Source organism: Papilio machaon, chromosome 13 (assembly GCF_912999745.1).
Source record: "Papilio machaon chromosome 13, ilPapMach1.1, whole genome shotgun sequence".
Classification (NCBI taxonomy): domain Eukaryota; kingdom Metazoa; phylum Arthropoda; class Insecta; order Lepidoptera; family Papilionidae; genus Papilio; species Papilio machaon.
Window position 1 is genome coordinate 1,109,335 of NC_059998.1, and position 17,305 is coordinate 1,126,639.

The 17,305-nt window shown below is 35.7% G+C and overlaps 2 protein-coding genes across 6 annotated transcripts in view; both read right to left on the bottom strand.

The window, feature by feature from the left end:
* The window catches only part of LOC106719288 (formin-like protein), a 60,025-nt gene extending 59,214 nt beyond the window's left edge, over nt 1-811 (bottom strand). The window contains exon 1 of the mRNA XM_045680485.1: nt 470-811. Coding sequence (XP_045536441.1) covers nt 470-664 — 195 coding nt within the window. The 5' untranslated portion in view covers nt 665-811. The remainder of the gene's footprint in view (nt 1-469) is intronic.
* A 3,022-nt stretch (nt 812-3,833) lies between these two features.
* On the bottom strand, nt 3,834-17,062 carry LOC106712362. 5 transcript variants are annotated; one of them, XM_014504893.2, is made up of 8 exons: nt 16,732-17,062; nt 14,366-14,447; nt 12,634-12,799; nt 6,942-7,098; nt 6,153-6,408; nt 5,552-5,742; nt 4,688-4,885; nt 3,834-4,262 (listed from the first exon to the last, which is right to left on the bottom strand). In XM_014504893.2, the coding sequence occupies exons 1-8, from the start codon at nt 16,855-16,857 to the stop codon at nt 4,041-4,043; spliced, it is 1,398 nt and encodes a 465-aa protein (XP_014360379.2). In that variant the 5' UTR covers nt 16,858-17,062; the 3' UTR covers nt 3,834-4,040. The 5 variants fall into 5 exon arrangements, with proteins under 5 accessions (XP_014360379.2, XP_014360371.2, XP_014360394.2 ...); XM_014504885.2 differs by having other exon boundaries at nt 12,634-12,811; XM_014504908.2 differs by lacking the exons at nt 14,366-14,447; nt 16,732-17,062 and adding an exon at nt 13,657-13,907 and having other exon boundaries at nt 12,634-12,811.
* Nucleotides 17,063-17,305: the final 243 nt, after the last annotated feature.

The window sequence follows — 17,305 nt, forward strand, 5'->3', positions numbered from 1 at the left end:
AATAAAACAATAAATATGAAAAAACACAATGTGGATATTGTAGTTTATCAGGTTTATTTCACAAAACTTTTTTCGAACCTATTCATAGATTAAAGCATTTTTACTAGTTTTTTATTTATTTAGAATTAAATTTTATATGTATCTCAGTTACGAATTTCCATTCTAATCGTAAAGATGTACTTTTTTTACCCCACCCTATGATATCCAACCAAAAATTTCGAACCAGATATCCTTTGTTACAGCGCCTATTATCGACTTTACGAAGAAAAAATATGGTAGAAAATGATTCATTTATTACTGCAAAACATTTCTTTACTTTTCCATTTATTTCATTGCGTTAAAAAAAATAATTTAAGCTTTAACAACATTTTAAAGTCAATGGGCGTTACTCCTCTCAAAATAAGTGAAAACCGTAAACAAAAATTGCAGTGTTTGTAAACAAAAATGCCGGCGGTAATTGTTCACTCACCAGAACTTTAATGAAGCGGTTCTCCAGCTCATCACGGTCGGGCATGGGAGGTTTTGTACGGTTCCTTGTTGATGGCTGCCGTACATGGTTACTCTTCGTAGACGCAACTGGTCCGTCCAGCATTGTCGGCTCCCTCGAAGTAATTAAACCCATTTTACACTGATCACTTAAACAACCACCAAACACGTACTCCATCAGGTCATTTTATATCACAGGGCATCACAAAATCACAGTTTCATTTACAAAAAGTCACATTAGGCGGAACAAGCTTAACTCAAACCGAAAAATGTAAACGAACGGAAGGAAAAACGCGCAAGCGAGACAAGACACGACCGCGAAGGCTCGTACAGAAGTGAAGTTTGCGAGAGCGCCATTTGCTGCATTCTGGATTTAAACCTGACAGCGAACTGACAGCTTCATGCGAGCCAATCAAAATGATGTCGTTCGGAAACATCATAAAAATAAATATGAATATCATAGTTAAAAAAATCTAGTTTAGAAAATAATTAGTGATAAAACACAATAATAATTTAATATATTTAATTTAATTATTTATTTTATATAATAATTTATTCTTTTCATATATGTTGGCAGCAAAGGACATCTGCACGCTGTGCAGTCTCTTCCCCCGCACCCGAAACGCTCCGCTACACTACACCTATAAAATTATTTTTTGCGCAGCGACTCGCGCGAAGTTAATAGCTAGCTAGATATTTGAAAATGAGTACTAACAAAAGACAAAGGATTACTGAAACCAACGAAGAGGAGAACGATGTGCCAGGATTAAGCCAGACGGAAATCCGTAATCTCTGCTCGCTCTTTTGGGTTACGGACGTTATTCTACGTGAAATATTATTTGGTCAGATTAAAAGTTATGTTTTTCCACATTTCCTATTACTAACAAAGTATCTGTCATAAACCTTGGCACACGGGAGCCATAATTGCTACGTCTATAGGAATTTAGGTCTTTTCCCTTGGGTTTCGGTCTCAGAAACCCACGGTTAGCACAATAAAATCTGATAAAATGGAATGATAGAGAATAAAGGGCGAGATAAATAAAACACTATTATGCATACAATTTATTTATTATTGGCTTTATGTGTAGGTAGAGAAATACAGCGGTAACAAGAACATGTTATTGCCCGTGGCATTTAAAGGAATAATACAATACACCAATACTCGTGTTAGCACCGTTTTTTTTTGTTTTTTTTTTTTAACTTTTTTTACAAACATACCATAACCTTATACAGCTATCAAAGTGAAATAACGAAAAGCTTATGGTCTTTTAAATATTTTTTTTTTACATACGTCTACAATTTCTTAAATATATAGCTTTATTATTTCATATTATATTGATCACACAACATTCTACAACTAGGTTAATGAAAATTTCTTAACCATACGCAGCTCTGTCCGTGGAGTGAGCAGAGAAATATTAGAAACAATTTGGTCCGGCTTCAACAACTATAGAATTGTTTTGTTAATCATTTAAGTAAATGAATTCTCCACATCAAAACAGTCTTTGGTTGGGACAGAGAAAATCAGAAACTAAAAACCTAACTTAAAATATCACAAGCAAAAGACGACATATTACTGCATACGAATCAGTCAATCATTACATTCATATAAATATTTTTATGTAAGAATCTCTGAACAAAACTTAAAACTAAAAATAGACAATATTTGATAACTAATAACATGTTTTAATTTCATCTTACAAAAGTAAAATTTTATTAATCTATAGAATTTTGCCGCAAAACGAATGTTGCCATTTGCAAAAATATATAAAAAGCAAAGTATTAAGCGTTTGAGATAAAAATTCCCCAAAATGGGAAAGCTAAAGACTAAGTGTTAGCCCTATGCTACCGTGATGAGAAAAGACTAAGTTAGAACCGACAAAGGATACAATGCACCAAGTACTATGCGAAGATCGTACAGTAATGTACATCGTTGATTTGTCCACAGCTACTTATTTTACACGTACCGTTTAATACTTTCGAGGCAAAAATCCGCTCGTAAAACTACAATAACGCACCTTATACTAGATAAAATTAAATACATTTTCATTATAGTACTTCTCTAACTGGCTGCCTACTAACAAGCTACAAAACAAGCTTTCATTGAGTCCGAATTAAAATCACTGACATCTATACATGGACCGGCTATGTATAGTAGTATTTTGTGCCTATTTCATTTTGGTCATTTTGGCTCTATCGGTTGCGGTTGATAGCGGTGGTGAGGATACGAACTAATATACAAGAATTGCAAGACCTTTTGCAAATAACCTATCCATCCATAGAAATCAGTGTGTCAAACAATGATCATGCACTAGTTCTGATATTTTGCTTTAACTTTGCAGCTATAATTAACTACATCCAATAAACGTGTTAATTATAAATTGTAGTCACACAATTACAGGCTAGCTTCAACGCTTCAAATGAAAAATGTACTTCATAAAGGCACTCTAAATGAGTTTATTTTACCAAGTTTCTTAATACGTCCTTACTTATTAACGACATATCAACTAGACACTACCGACATCACAACAGAACAAAAACTGAAAAGAAATGCTTGTAACCTTTGTAAACTAAATTAACATAACCTAAACGCGCATCAACTATCATCCTCGAAACCTCTAGAAAAGTATAAAAAAGTTCAGAAACTTTAACTATAGCGGTATTTAATTTACAGCAATTTCTATTTTGATGAAAACAATTTCATAATATATTTGTATGGTTGAAATTATTTTCTTAACATGCACCAAATGATCTGCTCAGATTTAATAGAAACTTAACTTACTAATATTATTCATGGATTAGTTAAGAACAACGTAAAATGTTTAGTTTTAAATCACTTAAACATGATCAAAAACGTTGTATTATGTCAAAGTTGCGAATGTTGCCAGAATAAAAATATTTTACATTACCATAGTGGTCAATAATTTCATTTAGTAATTTTTACAACATGCAACACTCACTGTACAAATTATTTTAATAGATTTGGACCTAAATTTTCTTAAAAGATTTTATGACTCTTGCTTTTTTTAACTTATACAGTTCTTTAAAAATTGTGATGATTTGAAATTATTTTTAATTTCAAATATTTCCATATACAAAATGTATTACTGCTAGCAGTTAGATATGTATTTCATACAACATTTCAATGAACAATCATATTGTACATGATCTATTCAATTTTACAGACTAACATTATTTTACATCAAAATAAAATATTAATGTTGTCACTACAAATAACATTCATAAATTTATCGTTTATTATTTAAATCAATCCTGAAACTAAAATTTTGAATATTCAATTCTTTTAAAAGTTAGACGAGGTCTAGAGAAAGTGGTCACGTGAAATATACACAAATGACCACAACAAGCCATAGACGTCTATCTTATAAATTGCAGATGTCGGGACAGATAGTCGTGGAAAAGAATAAAGAGGGACTTAACACGGGGGGCTTACTATGAGTGGCTTACCATAGGGGGTTTACTGTGAGGGGCTTACCATAGGGGACTTACTATGAGGAGCTTACCATGTGGGGGGGTTCGTTGTATTAGGAGGTCTACTTGGAGGAGGGGTAGTAGTAGAGCACGGCGCAGCCAGGCAGCTGCCAGCGCGAGGCGTGCAGCTCGATGAGCTGCAGCAGGGTGCGGCGGATGCAGGGCGCGGCGGCAGTGTTGAGGAAGGCGTCGCGCACCGCCGTCAGCAGCCGCTCCAGGTCACCCGGCAGCTGAGACTCCAGATCTCGGCCGATGTATGTCAGCACAAAGAACAAGTTCTCCGTCTGAAAACACCATAAGCACTGATTAGAATCGAAACCAAATAATATGCGGTTCCTAATAAACTAGGGATAAATCATCACTAATAACTTTTGCTTTATCAAATCGATGAAAAATCTATATATATAAAAGAAAGTTGTGTTAGTTACACTATTTATAACTAAAGATCGGTCGAACTGAATTAGCTAAAAATTGATTAACTTTGATTGAAAAACTTTTTTATCTTGTGCATTTTTTTTTTATTCCGCGCGGACGGAATCGGGGGTAAAAGCTAGTTTACAATAAAGAGCGGATTAAAATTGTCTTTACTTATTTGTTAAAGAAAGGAAATAAAATATTGCACTACTCTACTATTATTTTCAAAAGTTCAGATTCTTTTATTGAAGTCAGATGAAAGCAAAGTATAACAGTATCGTGTGTTGTCACTAACATCGCTGGGCGAGGGCACGGGCTGGCGGATGCAGTCCTCGCAGCACTTGCAGATGAGCGTGAGCAGCACCTGGCCGGGCTGTGCGCTGGCGCCGCGCCGGTGTATGGCGCGCCGCCGCAGCTGGCAGTACATCTCCAGCAGGAACGACAGGAAGGCCATGAGACGTGGCCGCCCTCCCCCCACCACCGCGCCCAGCAGCTGCAACACACGCAGATGCCTCTCATTGTATTCATTCGTTTATACACCAACAATTAATGTATCAGATCTGACATTGGTCCAGTAAAAGGCGAACATACTGTAGTACTCCAAAAAATACTGTTAGAAACTGTTTTAACCCTTTGACCGCCGCTGATTGATATTGTTGACGCCAAAGTGATTTGTTTTACCGTAAATATTTATCACCACATTGCTTTCTGTAAGCGTTTTTCATTATTATTTATATTATTTATTTATTTATTTATTTATTTACAATACAATAAAAAAAACCTAAAATAGAACTATGTCCCACAAAATTATATAAAATAATTTGACTGTGGGATCAAGAAATTTAATTTAAATTTGTTGATTTAATTTAATAATTTAATTTATTGTTTTTGTAAAGAACGCATTTCTCAAATCAAATCGTCAAAAATCCGCGCCGGGCGCTAGAGTCACGATATAAAATGGTTGACGTATATTTAAACTAAAATGTATTTGAAACACTACGCTTTTAATGATAAGGCCCTAATCAATGATGTGGTGACTTGTCCAGGTTTAAAGAACAAGGCTAATTTAGACAAAGACTAAGATTGCCGATAGCGTAAATATACAAAACTTTAATGAGGGTGGGTGTGGGGTATGTGTATGTGTAAGGGTGTCTGTTACCTTGTCGCGGTCGTGGTAGCACTGCTGGCAGGTGTTGAGCAGGGACTCGAGGAAGGTCTCGGTGTGCTCGCGCTCGACGACGGCGATGCAGCGGCGGGCGGCGGGCAGCGCGTACCGCGGGGACTCCACCGCGCGCGACACCAGGTGACCCACCGCCTCCATCAGAGTGCGCGCCGCCACTGAGTTCGGATCTGACCACGACACCGCCGACATTAAACATTGTGTACTAGCGGTCACCCGCCACTTCGTCGGTGCAAAGTTTAAAAAATAAAAATAAAGAGTAGCTCTCCCTTCAAAGTTCTGTCAAAATCGATCCAAGCCTTTCTGAAGTTACCCGGAACAAATGCAGAGTTATGGACAGACATATAGACAAAATTTCTAAAAATTAGTTTTTCGTTATCAACATACTCAAATTTTATTAATAATATGCATAGAATAACATTTATTAGTACGTTAGCGGATTTAGCGGACTGTCCTCAAATCATCTCACACTGCATATCGAAAAGACCAGAACCAGAATACAAAAAAAGTTTTTTTTTTTGGTAATACTGTAAACGAGTATATTCTGAAAAGTTGTACAATATAAATGAGGTTGTCTGACCATCGAGCGCCTTGTCGATGCACTCCTGTATGTCCGGGGGGAAGGTGCCGAGGTCCCCGGCGTCAGCGGCCAGGCCGAGCGCCGCCATGCCGCTGGCCAACGTGTCGGCCGACGTCAGAGACTTGGAGCGCTTCAGGCCCGGAGTGAACGACTGCGGCCGCACGCTCTTGCCGTTACCGTTGCTCAACGACGACGGCGGAGACTTCTTCTTGTCCAGCTGCTGCGGCTGCAGCTTGAAGTGTACGCGAGGACCCACCTGCACACGTCCACATGTCAAACTTGTAACAAAACATATAGCTTAGATTCTAAAACAACATTACATCATTTGTAACATTTAAGTAGAGATCAAAACAAATAAATTTTGTTGTATCAAAACAAAATTCTATATTTAAGTACTAATGTAAAGCTAAAAGTTTCAAGAATTTTGCATTTTCATTTGTAAACAAAACATGCTTTTCATTATTTCATTGTTCACATGACAATGCCGAAGTGGATACAGATTTTCAGATTATAAAATATATCCAATAATGGAAATATTAACACACAATTTGTATTCCAACGATCAAAGATCATGTTTAGGCAGTTTAATATAAATTAAAGATTTATTGGACTCAAGATGCTGTATTGCGTCAGTCACATACATAAAAACATGCGTATGAACCACGACGACATATACCGCAAGAAATTGCATCGACGGTTACGTTGGTGTTATGTGTTACTGTGATGGTGTTACGCGTGTGATTTGCTGTGCGTGTTGTGTTTATTGTGTTGTGTAGTGTTCATACAGACCGTGGCGTGTGGCACATTGCCGCTGGACGTAGTGTTGAGCAGCCCATGCGACGGCAACACGGGTCGGTAGTGCGGGGGTACTTGTGCATGCAGCACCGCTGACCGCGAGTGCTGGAGCCCCACGCCCACGCCCGCGTAGCCCACACTCATCGCTGACCTGCAAACAACATAGACACATTGTAACATTGTTACATTACAAAATACGATGTCTTTTACACATAGTAATTAAGAGTAAGTAATTAGCGCTTACGGCAATCAAACACCTGATTAAACTAGTCCGTTTTCTTTACTGATATATTTTGCATAAGTCGGACCGCACACAACAAAGGTTATGCTATTATGTATTATAGATCGGTGACGTCAGTAAAAAATCGAAATCCTTTCCTTTATCCTTTAAACACACACATATAAAGTTTGACAAGACATTGTCTTATGCCGCTCACATATTGTTCGTCCACATTTGGGCATGGTGGTTCGTGCGGCAATCGAATTCAGCGCTCGATCTATCGGAAGCGTCACTTCAATGATGAATTATACTTGCATTGGTCAATTGTTTTCGATCCTCATTTAAATTATAAGTAGCGAATCGGATGCAATTGAAATAATATCAGTATGTAATTTAAATACTCGTTTATCAGGTTTATGTTGCGAAATTGCAAATTGGTCGGTGACATACTAAAGGAAACACTTAAATTTTATGTAAATGTTAATCAACGAGAACAATTTACAGATTTTCATATACCAAAATGAAAATCTGTACACATTTTATAATCTTAAATCCACTTCAACTACATTAAAACACGTATCATACATGTTATGGAGCCTTATCTTATGCAATCATAACAATGATCTGTTTGCAAGTAATAATTGTTGTGTGGGGTGTTATGCACATTTATTGGCTAGTGAGGCCGACGTGTCGCTATGTGACGTGGGCCAGGAACGGGGGCAAGTGGTCATGTCCTGCCGCCGGCCCTCTGCCTTTGTCCACAACATACATCACAGAGAAAGGTTAAATAAGGATAATCAACTTTGATTTGTGGTCTTGCTTATTTTGAGATACGAATAAAATTGACATATACATACTTTCCATTTTATTTTTGAACTTTATTCCTTGACCCAACTTTCGAATGTTCACCGTGACCCGAATATGTTAATGCGTTCAGGAACACTAAATAAAATATAATCAGAATTGTGACTATTAAATTAAAACAAATTTAAAATTAGCGACGCAATAAAATGTAAGAAAACTTCATTTAAAAATTTATTCAAAACCTAAATAAACATGTTTCAATCATGATAACTTTACGGAGAGGATTTGCTATAAATCGGTAAATTACATCATGATGGGCGACAACGAAGTCAATGGTCTTTATCAATTCCAAACGAAGTGACCTTCATTTTAAAAGACAATTGCTGACGCCGATGACTCAATATTTTGTACTTAAAGTTATAGCAAAGCTAAAATTGTATCAATGTAGTTAATCTATTTATTTATATTCAGAAAATTAAAGCAATGTATTAAGACCAATATATTACATCTTGTGGTTTAGGTTAATGACTTTAAAATCTTATAATATTACAATTACGTTAATCTCAGACTAGAAAGGCATTATCGTTAAAACTACAGTTTTTTTTAAATCGTTTATTTATGTGAATTTAAGGTTCTAAATTAAGGGAGTTGCTCAACTTGTCATCGGCCATAATTGTAATAAGTAAATTAAATCTTTACACAAAAGTTTTTTCTCTACCAATTTACGATGCGATCTTATGTTTGAAATAATTTTGATTGTTGGGCTGATTGTTCAGTAGGCCGATTGGCGTCAGCGTTGAACGGAATCGATCGGAAATGTTCTAAAAAGTACTTTTAAACTTGCTACAAGGAAATGAATAACATAAAATGATAGTGTCTATCAATCATTAAAACTATATATAATCACGCGCACGCGCAGTTTGCAGAGGTGCGGGGAGACTTGTTCAAGGACCATGTAGCATGAGAAACCCAATACATACGAAGTGTTCGTATTACTGACGCGTGGTGCGGCGTCCACGTAACAATTCTGACTCACTGCAGACTACTGCGGAAACTGGCCAGTACTACGATTATTGGATCTACTAAGTCAGGAATATTCTGCTATAGAGGAATGAACTGTTCAAAGTTATAATACAGGGGCAGATACAAGGAAGAAACCTAATATATTGGCTAGAAAACATAAATCAGTAATAGTTTGTACCAAAACTAGATACACAATCTCTATTCCACGCTGTAATTTCGAAATCACAAATAGCCAAAATTATAGCTGACCTCTAGGCATTTCAAGATGAAGAATAAAGGTTTAATAAGACTAATACTACATATGATACTGGGGATTAGGACCTCTTAAAAAAGTCGGTGCTAATAATTCTTTAAGCTAAATTCCAGGGTATGACGCCAAGACGGCAAGTATACGATAAGAGAAATTGAAGACTTCCTCCAGAAACATAATGGTTCATTCAGTGGATGAGTAAAGTGCTGCGAAGGTTCAAGGACCGCCGTTTGAGCTACTTAATGTTAATATTACCTTTACGAGAAGAATTTTTTTTCGCAAATATGGTAAAAAAAACTTTTCTCTGCAATTTTGTACACGAAAAGCATAATCTGATTGATTTAATATGAAAACCTCCGGAAATCAGAATTATATTTGAAGACTCGTAAGGCCCTTGAATTTGTTTAAGACTACATCTGCAATAAGAATGCTTTCTGATGTTTCTATGATTGTTACATTGCTGTAGATCTCATTTGAGAATTTTAGAAAAATTACTTCAAAAATGCACGGTCCTTGCATCAAATAAACATTGACAGTATATCTGAAAACATAAAGAGCATATCAAAGAGATGGACTTTCGTGCCTCTTAGGAAAATAAGCTAAAATCACAATCACAATATTGTTATTTATAGTTATGTACGTTTGTTCTATAAGTTATAGATTGTGAAGTTATTAAAGTAACTAGTTAGATAAATACCGCGCATTTGATCTGTAATTAAGATTGTAGTATTTTATAACCCAAGGATCAGTTACCACGCCATCAAAACGTAGTAATTGATTGAAGTGGTTTTAAATTACAAAGTAAAACAGTGACCTAAAATTATTTATAACAAATATGGTGTATACTTTAAGATTTTATCAGATTGGATTTCAAATCTATTTTACTAATATTATAAATGCAAATGTTTGGATGGATGGATGTTTGAAGGTATCACCAGAAGAGCTCTACGGATCTTGCTGAAATGAAGTCTGGAAGAACTCATAGGCTACTAATGAAATTTTTTTTTAATTCCGCACGGACGGAGTCGCGGGCGACAGTTAGTATGTTCATAAGTTTAAATTCGTAATAGTTCATGGACGATTAGCTATCCCGCTTTATTGCAACCAAAAATATTAATGACGACAAAGTATTTAATTAAAACTAGCTTTTTCCCGCGACTCCGTCCGCGCGGAATAAATAAAAAAAATAGAAAACGGGGTAAAAATTATCCTATGTCCTATTCCTGGTTCTAAGCTACCTGCCCACCAATTTTCAGTCAAATCGATTTAGCCGTTCTTGAGTTATAAATGGTGTAACTAACACAACTTTCTTTTATATATATAGATAGTTAACTAGTCGGTAAATAATACATTATTATGCAAAGGAAGTGACCCATCAAATACTATGTTTCCATTCATAGTGACGGAAACTGCTTAATATGTAACTAAGGTCCCGCCCAAAACGAAACACGATAAAAAAATTAATCCTTGTGTTAATCATATTCTATTTACTCACACATCAGAAGTGGAGAATCTTCCTCGAACCATCCTTACAAATAAACCACTGCATTCATCAACTACGACACAGAGTCTTCACAAGAACCACGTCGTAATAATTAACAATGTTTATCTTGTATTTAGATACAGCACTGTTTACTGTAAAGCCGGCATCAAACTGTATCGCAGCATACGTTTAGAAAATCCCTCTACAAACTTGGCAATCTGTTGTATTTACGTTCCGTTTCAGCTCATAGCATCAACATTTTATAAATAGAATTCGTTGCGAGCCAAGTAATTAAGCTACACGTAGTTCTCTACACAAAAAGCATTGCATGGAGAAAATGTATGATTGCAGTCGCACTCGGTCATAAGGTACAACTTTCGCTTCGTTCGATCGCGTTCGTCTTGACATCGGCCGGGTTTCGGTTCGGGAGCGCGCGTATCGAAGCGCGTGCGCGTAATGCGCGTGCGCAGCAATGGCAGCCGTGGCGCGAATAAGAGGCCGCTTTCGGCGCAAGTTGGGCGTGCTCGCGTCACCACACCCGGCGACTAAATGATAACAATCATACAAATTACACTACACATGACGTCTCGGCAATTCTCCGTTCAGTCTGCATTGGTGGCGTGCCAGCGGGCCAGCGCCGCAGCCCCCCGCATCTAATACAATCTGCATCGCAAGGTCAATCGTGAAAAGCAGCTCGTAAACGAAACGCGGAACGTCGCTAAAAGTTAATTTTGGTTGTTATTCACAAGATGTTTTGTTTATTTTGGAAAGAACAAAAGCAGTCTTTGTAAGCGAATCAGTTTTCAAATATGTATGTCTACATCTCAGAAGAATAATATTGTATGCGTTCAAGTCTAATTTTTATATTTGATAATATTGGAATCTATTAAAGTAGATGTAGTAGTAGAACAGATATAGACAAATTGCATACTGCCTAGGTAATAAAATGCATTATAGAACAGTGACGTACAATGGATAAGTTAACCAAAGTTAACCTGAAAAACAATTCATTCATCACCTACGAGAGGTAAAGAAAAGTTGCCGGCACTCATGAATGTGTCTAAAAATAAACAAAAGCCACAAGCCGTACTTCCCTCATTGAGCTCACAAACACTATACTAAAATATACTTTACTGCGTAATGAAATCATACTCTGATACAGTTTTGTCGAACTACGAAGATCTGCGTAGTTTCAAAACCTCCTACACCGTGTTTGTGTTGAAGTATACAACGGTTGTTTACTTATATACTTACTATAGGCTCTTGATCAATTCACAACACCTTTTTAATCCAACAGAAAATAAATAAATGAAAATTATCAGGCTGTTAAGAACGTAACTATAGTTGAGACAAGTAAATATGCCACATATGATATCTGTCAATTTTAGCTTCATAATGAGATCTGCTTAAAATCAATTCGGACTTTAAATATAGTCAGTTATGAAATATCCATGTTTTTCGTTAGATTTTTTCTTTTGTTCCTGTGAATCTGTATGCAACATTGTAACAAAGTTAGTGACATAATTACAATCTATATGTAATCTGAATTTGAAAAAAGGTTAGCAATAGTGCAATTCTAACTTCAAAAAAAAAATAATTCATATTTTATGCCCGCCTTCACAAGGTTACGTTGTTGGATTTTGATGAAGTGTCAAATGGCCCACCTATAAACGATAATGTGTGACATTTCTGTAAGTCATATTAAGACTTGTAAGTCGATATTAGCTATGGCTTATTTTTCAGACGATGTTGGCAATGTCTAAGACGTGGTAAATGTCTAATACAAATTATTAATCTACTTGTTAAACCCTATAGACACAATGCTTACTTTGCGTTATTTTAGCCGCTGAATGATATCACTCCAATCTATTCATTAGTCCTATATAATAAGATGACTTCAACTCACCTATTATGCAGGTCAACAGGCTTGGCCATAGTAAACTCCTTCGCGTGAACATTCAGCTTGTTGGTGGGCGTGGTTGTAGTGCCCGTCGTACCAGAGCTGGTCGTACCGGCCGTGGTACCAGGCATAGTGCCCGCTGTCGTACCAGCTGCAGTCGCCGCCACGCCGTCTGTGCGGACGCCTGGCGGTCAACGGTGGTCGTCAAGAGAAGAGGTGATAGGACAGAGGGTTGTGGGCGTGTGAGCAATGAAAGGAGTGTACCAGGGAAAAGATTGCTAATGAGTGCGAAGATATAATTGTATTTTATAGATTTGAAAAGTGTTTGAAAGATTACAAGTTCAACAGCGACTTAGAACTAAGATTGTTTAAATGTTAGGTAAAATAAAGTAGATACATAAATAAATAAATACACGTCAATATTGAATTATCAAAATTTTTGCTAAATATATTTAAATATGTCAACAGAATTTTTTTTAGTCTTATACCTACAATTGTATGGATTAAATTGTTACGATACTAAATTATAGACGTCCTATTGTTAGAATTTATTGATTTTAATTGATTATTTTCAGTTCTTTCTGTAAAGATGTTTCAATCAAAATTGTTTAAATAAAAGAAATCCTATCAAAAAGGTAAAAGCCGCCGGAGCCCGGCAGAGCACCGTAGCGCTGCGATTCGGTCAAATGCACAAACTTTCATAAAGATTTACAGTGAGTCTACTGGCTAATTAATTGTAACGCTTCGCAAGCGGTTTAGTAGTTTCACGTGTTCATTTCTATATTATTTTTAATTTCTACTGTAAATCATAAAATAAATAATAACACAATGATATATCTACAATGTCTTATAATTTACACTTTTTCTCATTTACTTTTTTACAAAAACAGTATGGCAACCTTTAAAAATTAGTTATAAACGACATTTATATTCGATACGATGTCTTAAAGTTTTGAATGAACGAGTACATTATAATTATAATACTAAAGCTACCTAAGTCAGAAACAAAGAAGACCAAAAAACCTGAACTTTCAGTGACGACATGAGGAACATCCGCGGAAACAGCGGCGGCGGGAACCGTTACGGGGGAGACGGAGGGCGCCGCAGGGGGCACTGCCAACTCCGACAGAGGCTGTGCCAACGGCTGTGCCAGCGACTGTTTCACTATACACCTCGACATTTCTTATTTCTCGTACACATCAAAACAAACAGAAGCGTCCACATTCGCGCAGCACTGACACAAACATCGGACTGTCGGCGGCGCGTTCCAAATTTGATGTTTTGTTTATTTTTAATTTTGGCGCCAATTTTATTTGGCGATGGTTGCCAGCAAATACAACCCACGGACATATTTCACGGCGAAAAGTAAAAAAAATATATAATTTCTAAAACTAAAATTCATTCATCGGCTTATTTTCATTAAATTTTATTTTACATTTTATTTAATCATAAATTGATGTCATATTTAAAAAAGATTTAAGGTTAAATTTAATGCTCTCAATTCCCTTTGAATCCAGTACGATTTTCACGAGTTGCTTTTGCCTATTTTGATATCATTTAAAAGCATTAAAAAGTTTCTATTATATTCTTTGTCAAAAGTTTAATTTTTTTAGGTTACGTGTTAAAACTTTTAAAAATTATTTTAGTAGTTTTAGCAATTAATGTAAGGAATTTTAGGATATAGGATATTAATGTAACATTCGCTAGTAAGGTTATAGTACTCCAATAAGTGACTAACCGGGGGGTCTGTAGATTTCAAGAGTAGGCTTTCCCTTTGCATTGGTCAGGATCATGCTGCGCCGTTTCCCATTATTCGGAAACTGTAACAAGACAATTGTAAGTTTATATTAATATAAGTGTAATGAAACCGTTTGTTATTAACATACTTCCTATCGTTTTATTGAAAGTAATTGTTTTACAAACATTGTGTCTTCATAATATTCACATTATGGCTTTGTGATTTGCGTGTGTGTGTGAATGGGATAAGAACAGGATCAGAAAATCTGCACATAATTATGTACATTAAAATTTTCAGGAAATTATGAGCTATGTCCAACAATGTATGTTCATCGAAGTGTTTAAAGAATCAAATTTAAGATTTCAGAAATAATAATACAAAAATGACTCAGATTATGTCTTACTAGCTATCGCCTGCCACTCCGTTCGCGCGGAATTAAGAAAACGTAATAAGTAACCTATGTGTTCTTCTAGACTTTGTTCTACCTCTGTGTCAACTTTCATCAATACCCGTTGAGCCGTTCTGGAGATACCTTCAAATAAACATCCATCCATCCATTTAAATATTCAGATTTATAATATTAGTAAGAAGAAACATTCGTAAGATTATAGTTACCAAATGATGTTGCACTGATCAAACAGTGATGGCGCCCACAATTTGAACGTCATATTTTTGCAGCGTTTATCGCGTAGTTTTCTAAGAATGATTCAATTTGAGGAATTATCACGGTTTATTTTCGCGGACGGACGTTATACAAGATGACTGTTGTCAGACTCATCGCCTAATATAATGCTGAAGAAGATCTTACTCATAACTGAGTATTATATTCAATTTAACACGTTCGTTGCATTACGAGATCTATCAGATCGCGTGTTGTTTCACTCCTTGCGGGATAGTCTCACGTGTAAAGTTCTTTAAGTACGAGCAAGACAAATATAGATATTTGCTTCCTAATTAATAAATAAATAATTCACCCACAAAAACTTCGAAATATATGTCATTGGTTTTTTGGAAGATATAAATTATTTTCAAAACTGTATCTTAAGGTGACTGATTAGGTCTCAAACGCACCAAAGGGTAGGTTAGTTTTGAGATCTTTTAGGTCTCCAAAGCACCAGCTGAAAGTTCTTTGAAAATGATAGCGCAGGGAACGTGTTAATGCATTACGTAGGTAAACATTGCAGTATTACTTTCGTTCATAGATGATTTTATCTAGTTCTGACTTGGTTCAATACATTTTTAACTAAGTTACTGTTGTATTGTCGATGCACTACAAACATACATTGTCATTCATTTTGACATCTTACTAATATTATAAACGCGAATGTTGGGATATATGGATGGACGTTTGTTTGAAGGTATATCTCTTGTACGCCTGCATGGATAGTCTAGAAGAAAACGTATGGTACTAATTAAGTTTTTTTTAATTCCACGCAGATAGAGTCGCGGGCGACAGCTTGTAAGTATATAATTCTAATGCATATAATTAAACAGTTTCTTGCGGTTACTGCGAAAGGTTATGTTGCTTCTTATGACATTGAAACAAACGACTTAGAATAAAACGCCCACTATTTTATGACGTAACTTTTGCCTTAGTAGAATAACTTGTCAACTTATAATGTAGTGTCGTATATAGTGTCGTATGCTGTAACAATAATATAATTATTCGGTTCATATACAAATGATAAAATTACATTAAATGTAATATCTGCATGATTTATTACTACAGTTTAAGTAACAACTTGCAAATGCGAGAATATTTATTTAGAGGAAAGGGTATTTTTTTTGTGACTGAGTAGTCACTGTTTGCCTTGAAGAGGCATTTACAGTTTCACCGGGCTTGAGGTGGCCGGACGCAGATGGCGCTTAGCCTAAACCTCGTTTAAAGGAAAGGGTAGAATCACCCGAAATGGTAGAGCCTAGCTTACTATTATCAATTTGATATATCATCCTATACTTGAGAAATTATATTTTTCTAATGTTGATTTAGATTAAGGACAACATTAAGGTAATCAAGTTTTATTAGATATTAACGTAGGCGTAATATTGCGCATAACACCTCCTACATGCTTGTTGTAATGTCAAAACGCATTTTAATAAGAGACCTAACTTTAATTCTTTGAGATTTAAGTTTTTGTGTCTCGATTTAATTTAATTATCAAAGTTAACAAGGAGCCAAATTTTATGCTGTTCAGTTTATATAAAACTATAATACTTTTACTTTTACGTATATATACAGTTCAACACACACGTAAAGTTTGACTATAAATTTTATGTACTCTTATATCTACTCTACCATTTGTAGAGTTATTCTAATTGAACATGTTTCCTTGTACTTAATACTAAAATAAATATTAAGTAATTACCTGGTTGTGATGCATATTGTGATGTGATTGCGGGCGTATGAAGCTGCGCTCGCGCATGATGACGCCGGGTGACGTGAAGTCCTGCATCCTGTAGCTACGCTGCAGCTCTCCCATTTGGGCTTGCATTTTCACTAACACTATTGTCGCTCTAGCTTTTTAAATCTTTGACAGTTCCCGCCTTTTCTAACTGTTCGCGCCTTTTTTGACAGATGACGCACGGACAATGCGTTCTTTAACGCTTTCACTTTTACTTTGGTTGATACGCGCTCAGTTAATAATTTTTAGTAATTTACAATGATTATTTTTCTACAAGGCTCGTTTTATATAATATAATTTATTATAATAATTTATTCTATGAATTATGAAAGATTATTAATAAAATAAATACACACTAGATGAATGACTAGTATTACAGTTACGTTTAAACAATGTCAATATGTTTTTGTTAAATATTTTCATTTATATTTACAAATTAAATTAAAAAGTGTTTAAAGCGGGCAACATACACGTTCTAAAGCGTGCGCTATATTGATCCGAAGCTTTAATATTAAAATAAAAAAGTAAATCACAATTA

Excerpts from the sequence above, each read along its gene's own strand:
- LOC106712362 (XM_014504885.2), bottom strand. The coding sequence starts at position 16,857 with ATGCAAGCCCAAATGGGAGAGCTGCAGCGTAGCTACAGGATGCAGGAC. Across the intron at positions 6,409-6,941 it reads GCAATGTGCCACACGCCACG|GTGGGTCCTCGCGTACACTT; the intron begins GTCTGTATGAAC and ends GGACGTGTGCAG. Across the intron at positions 4,263-4,687 it reads CCGTGCCCTCGCCCAGCGAT|ACGGAGAACTTGTTCTTTGT; the intron begins GTTAGTGACAAC and ends TGGTGTTTTCAG.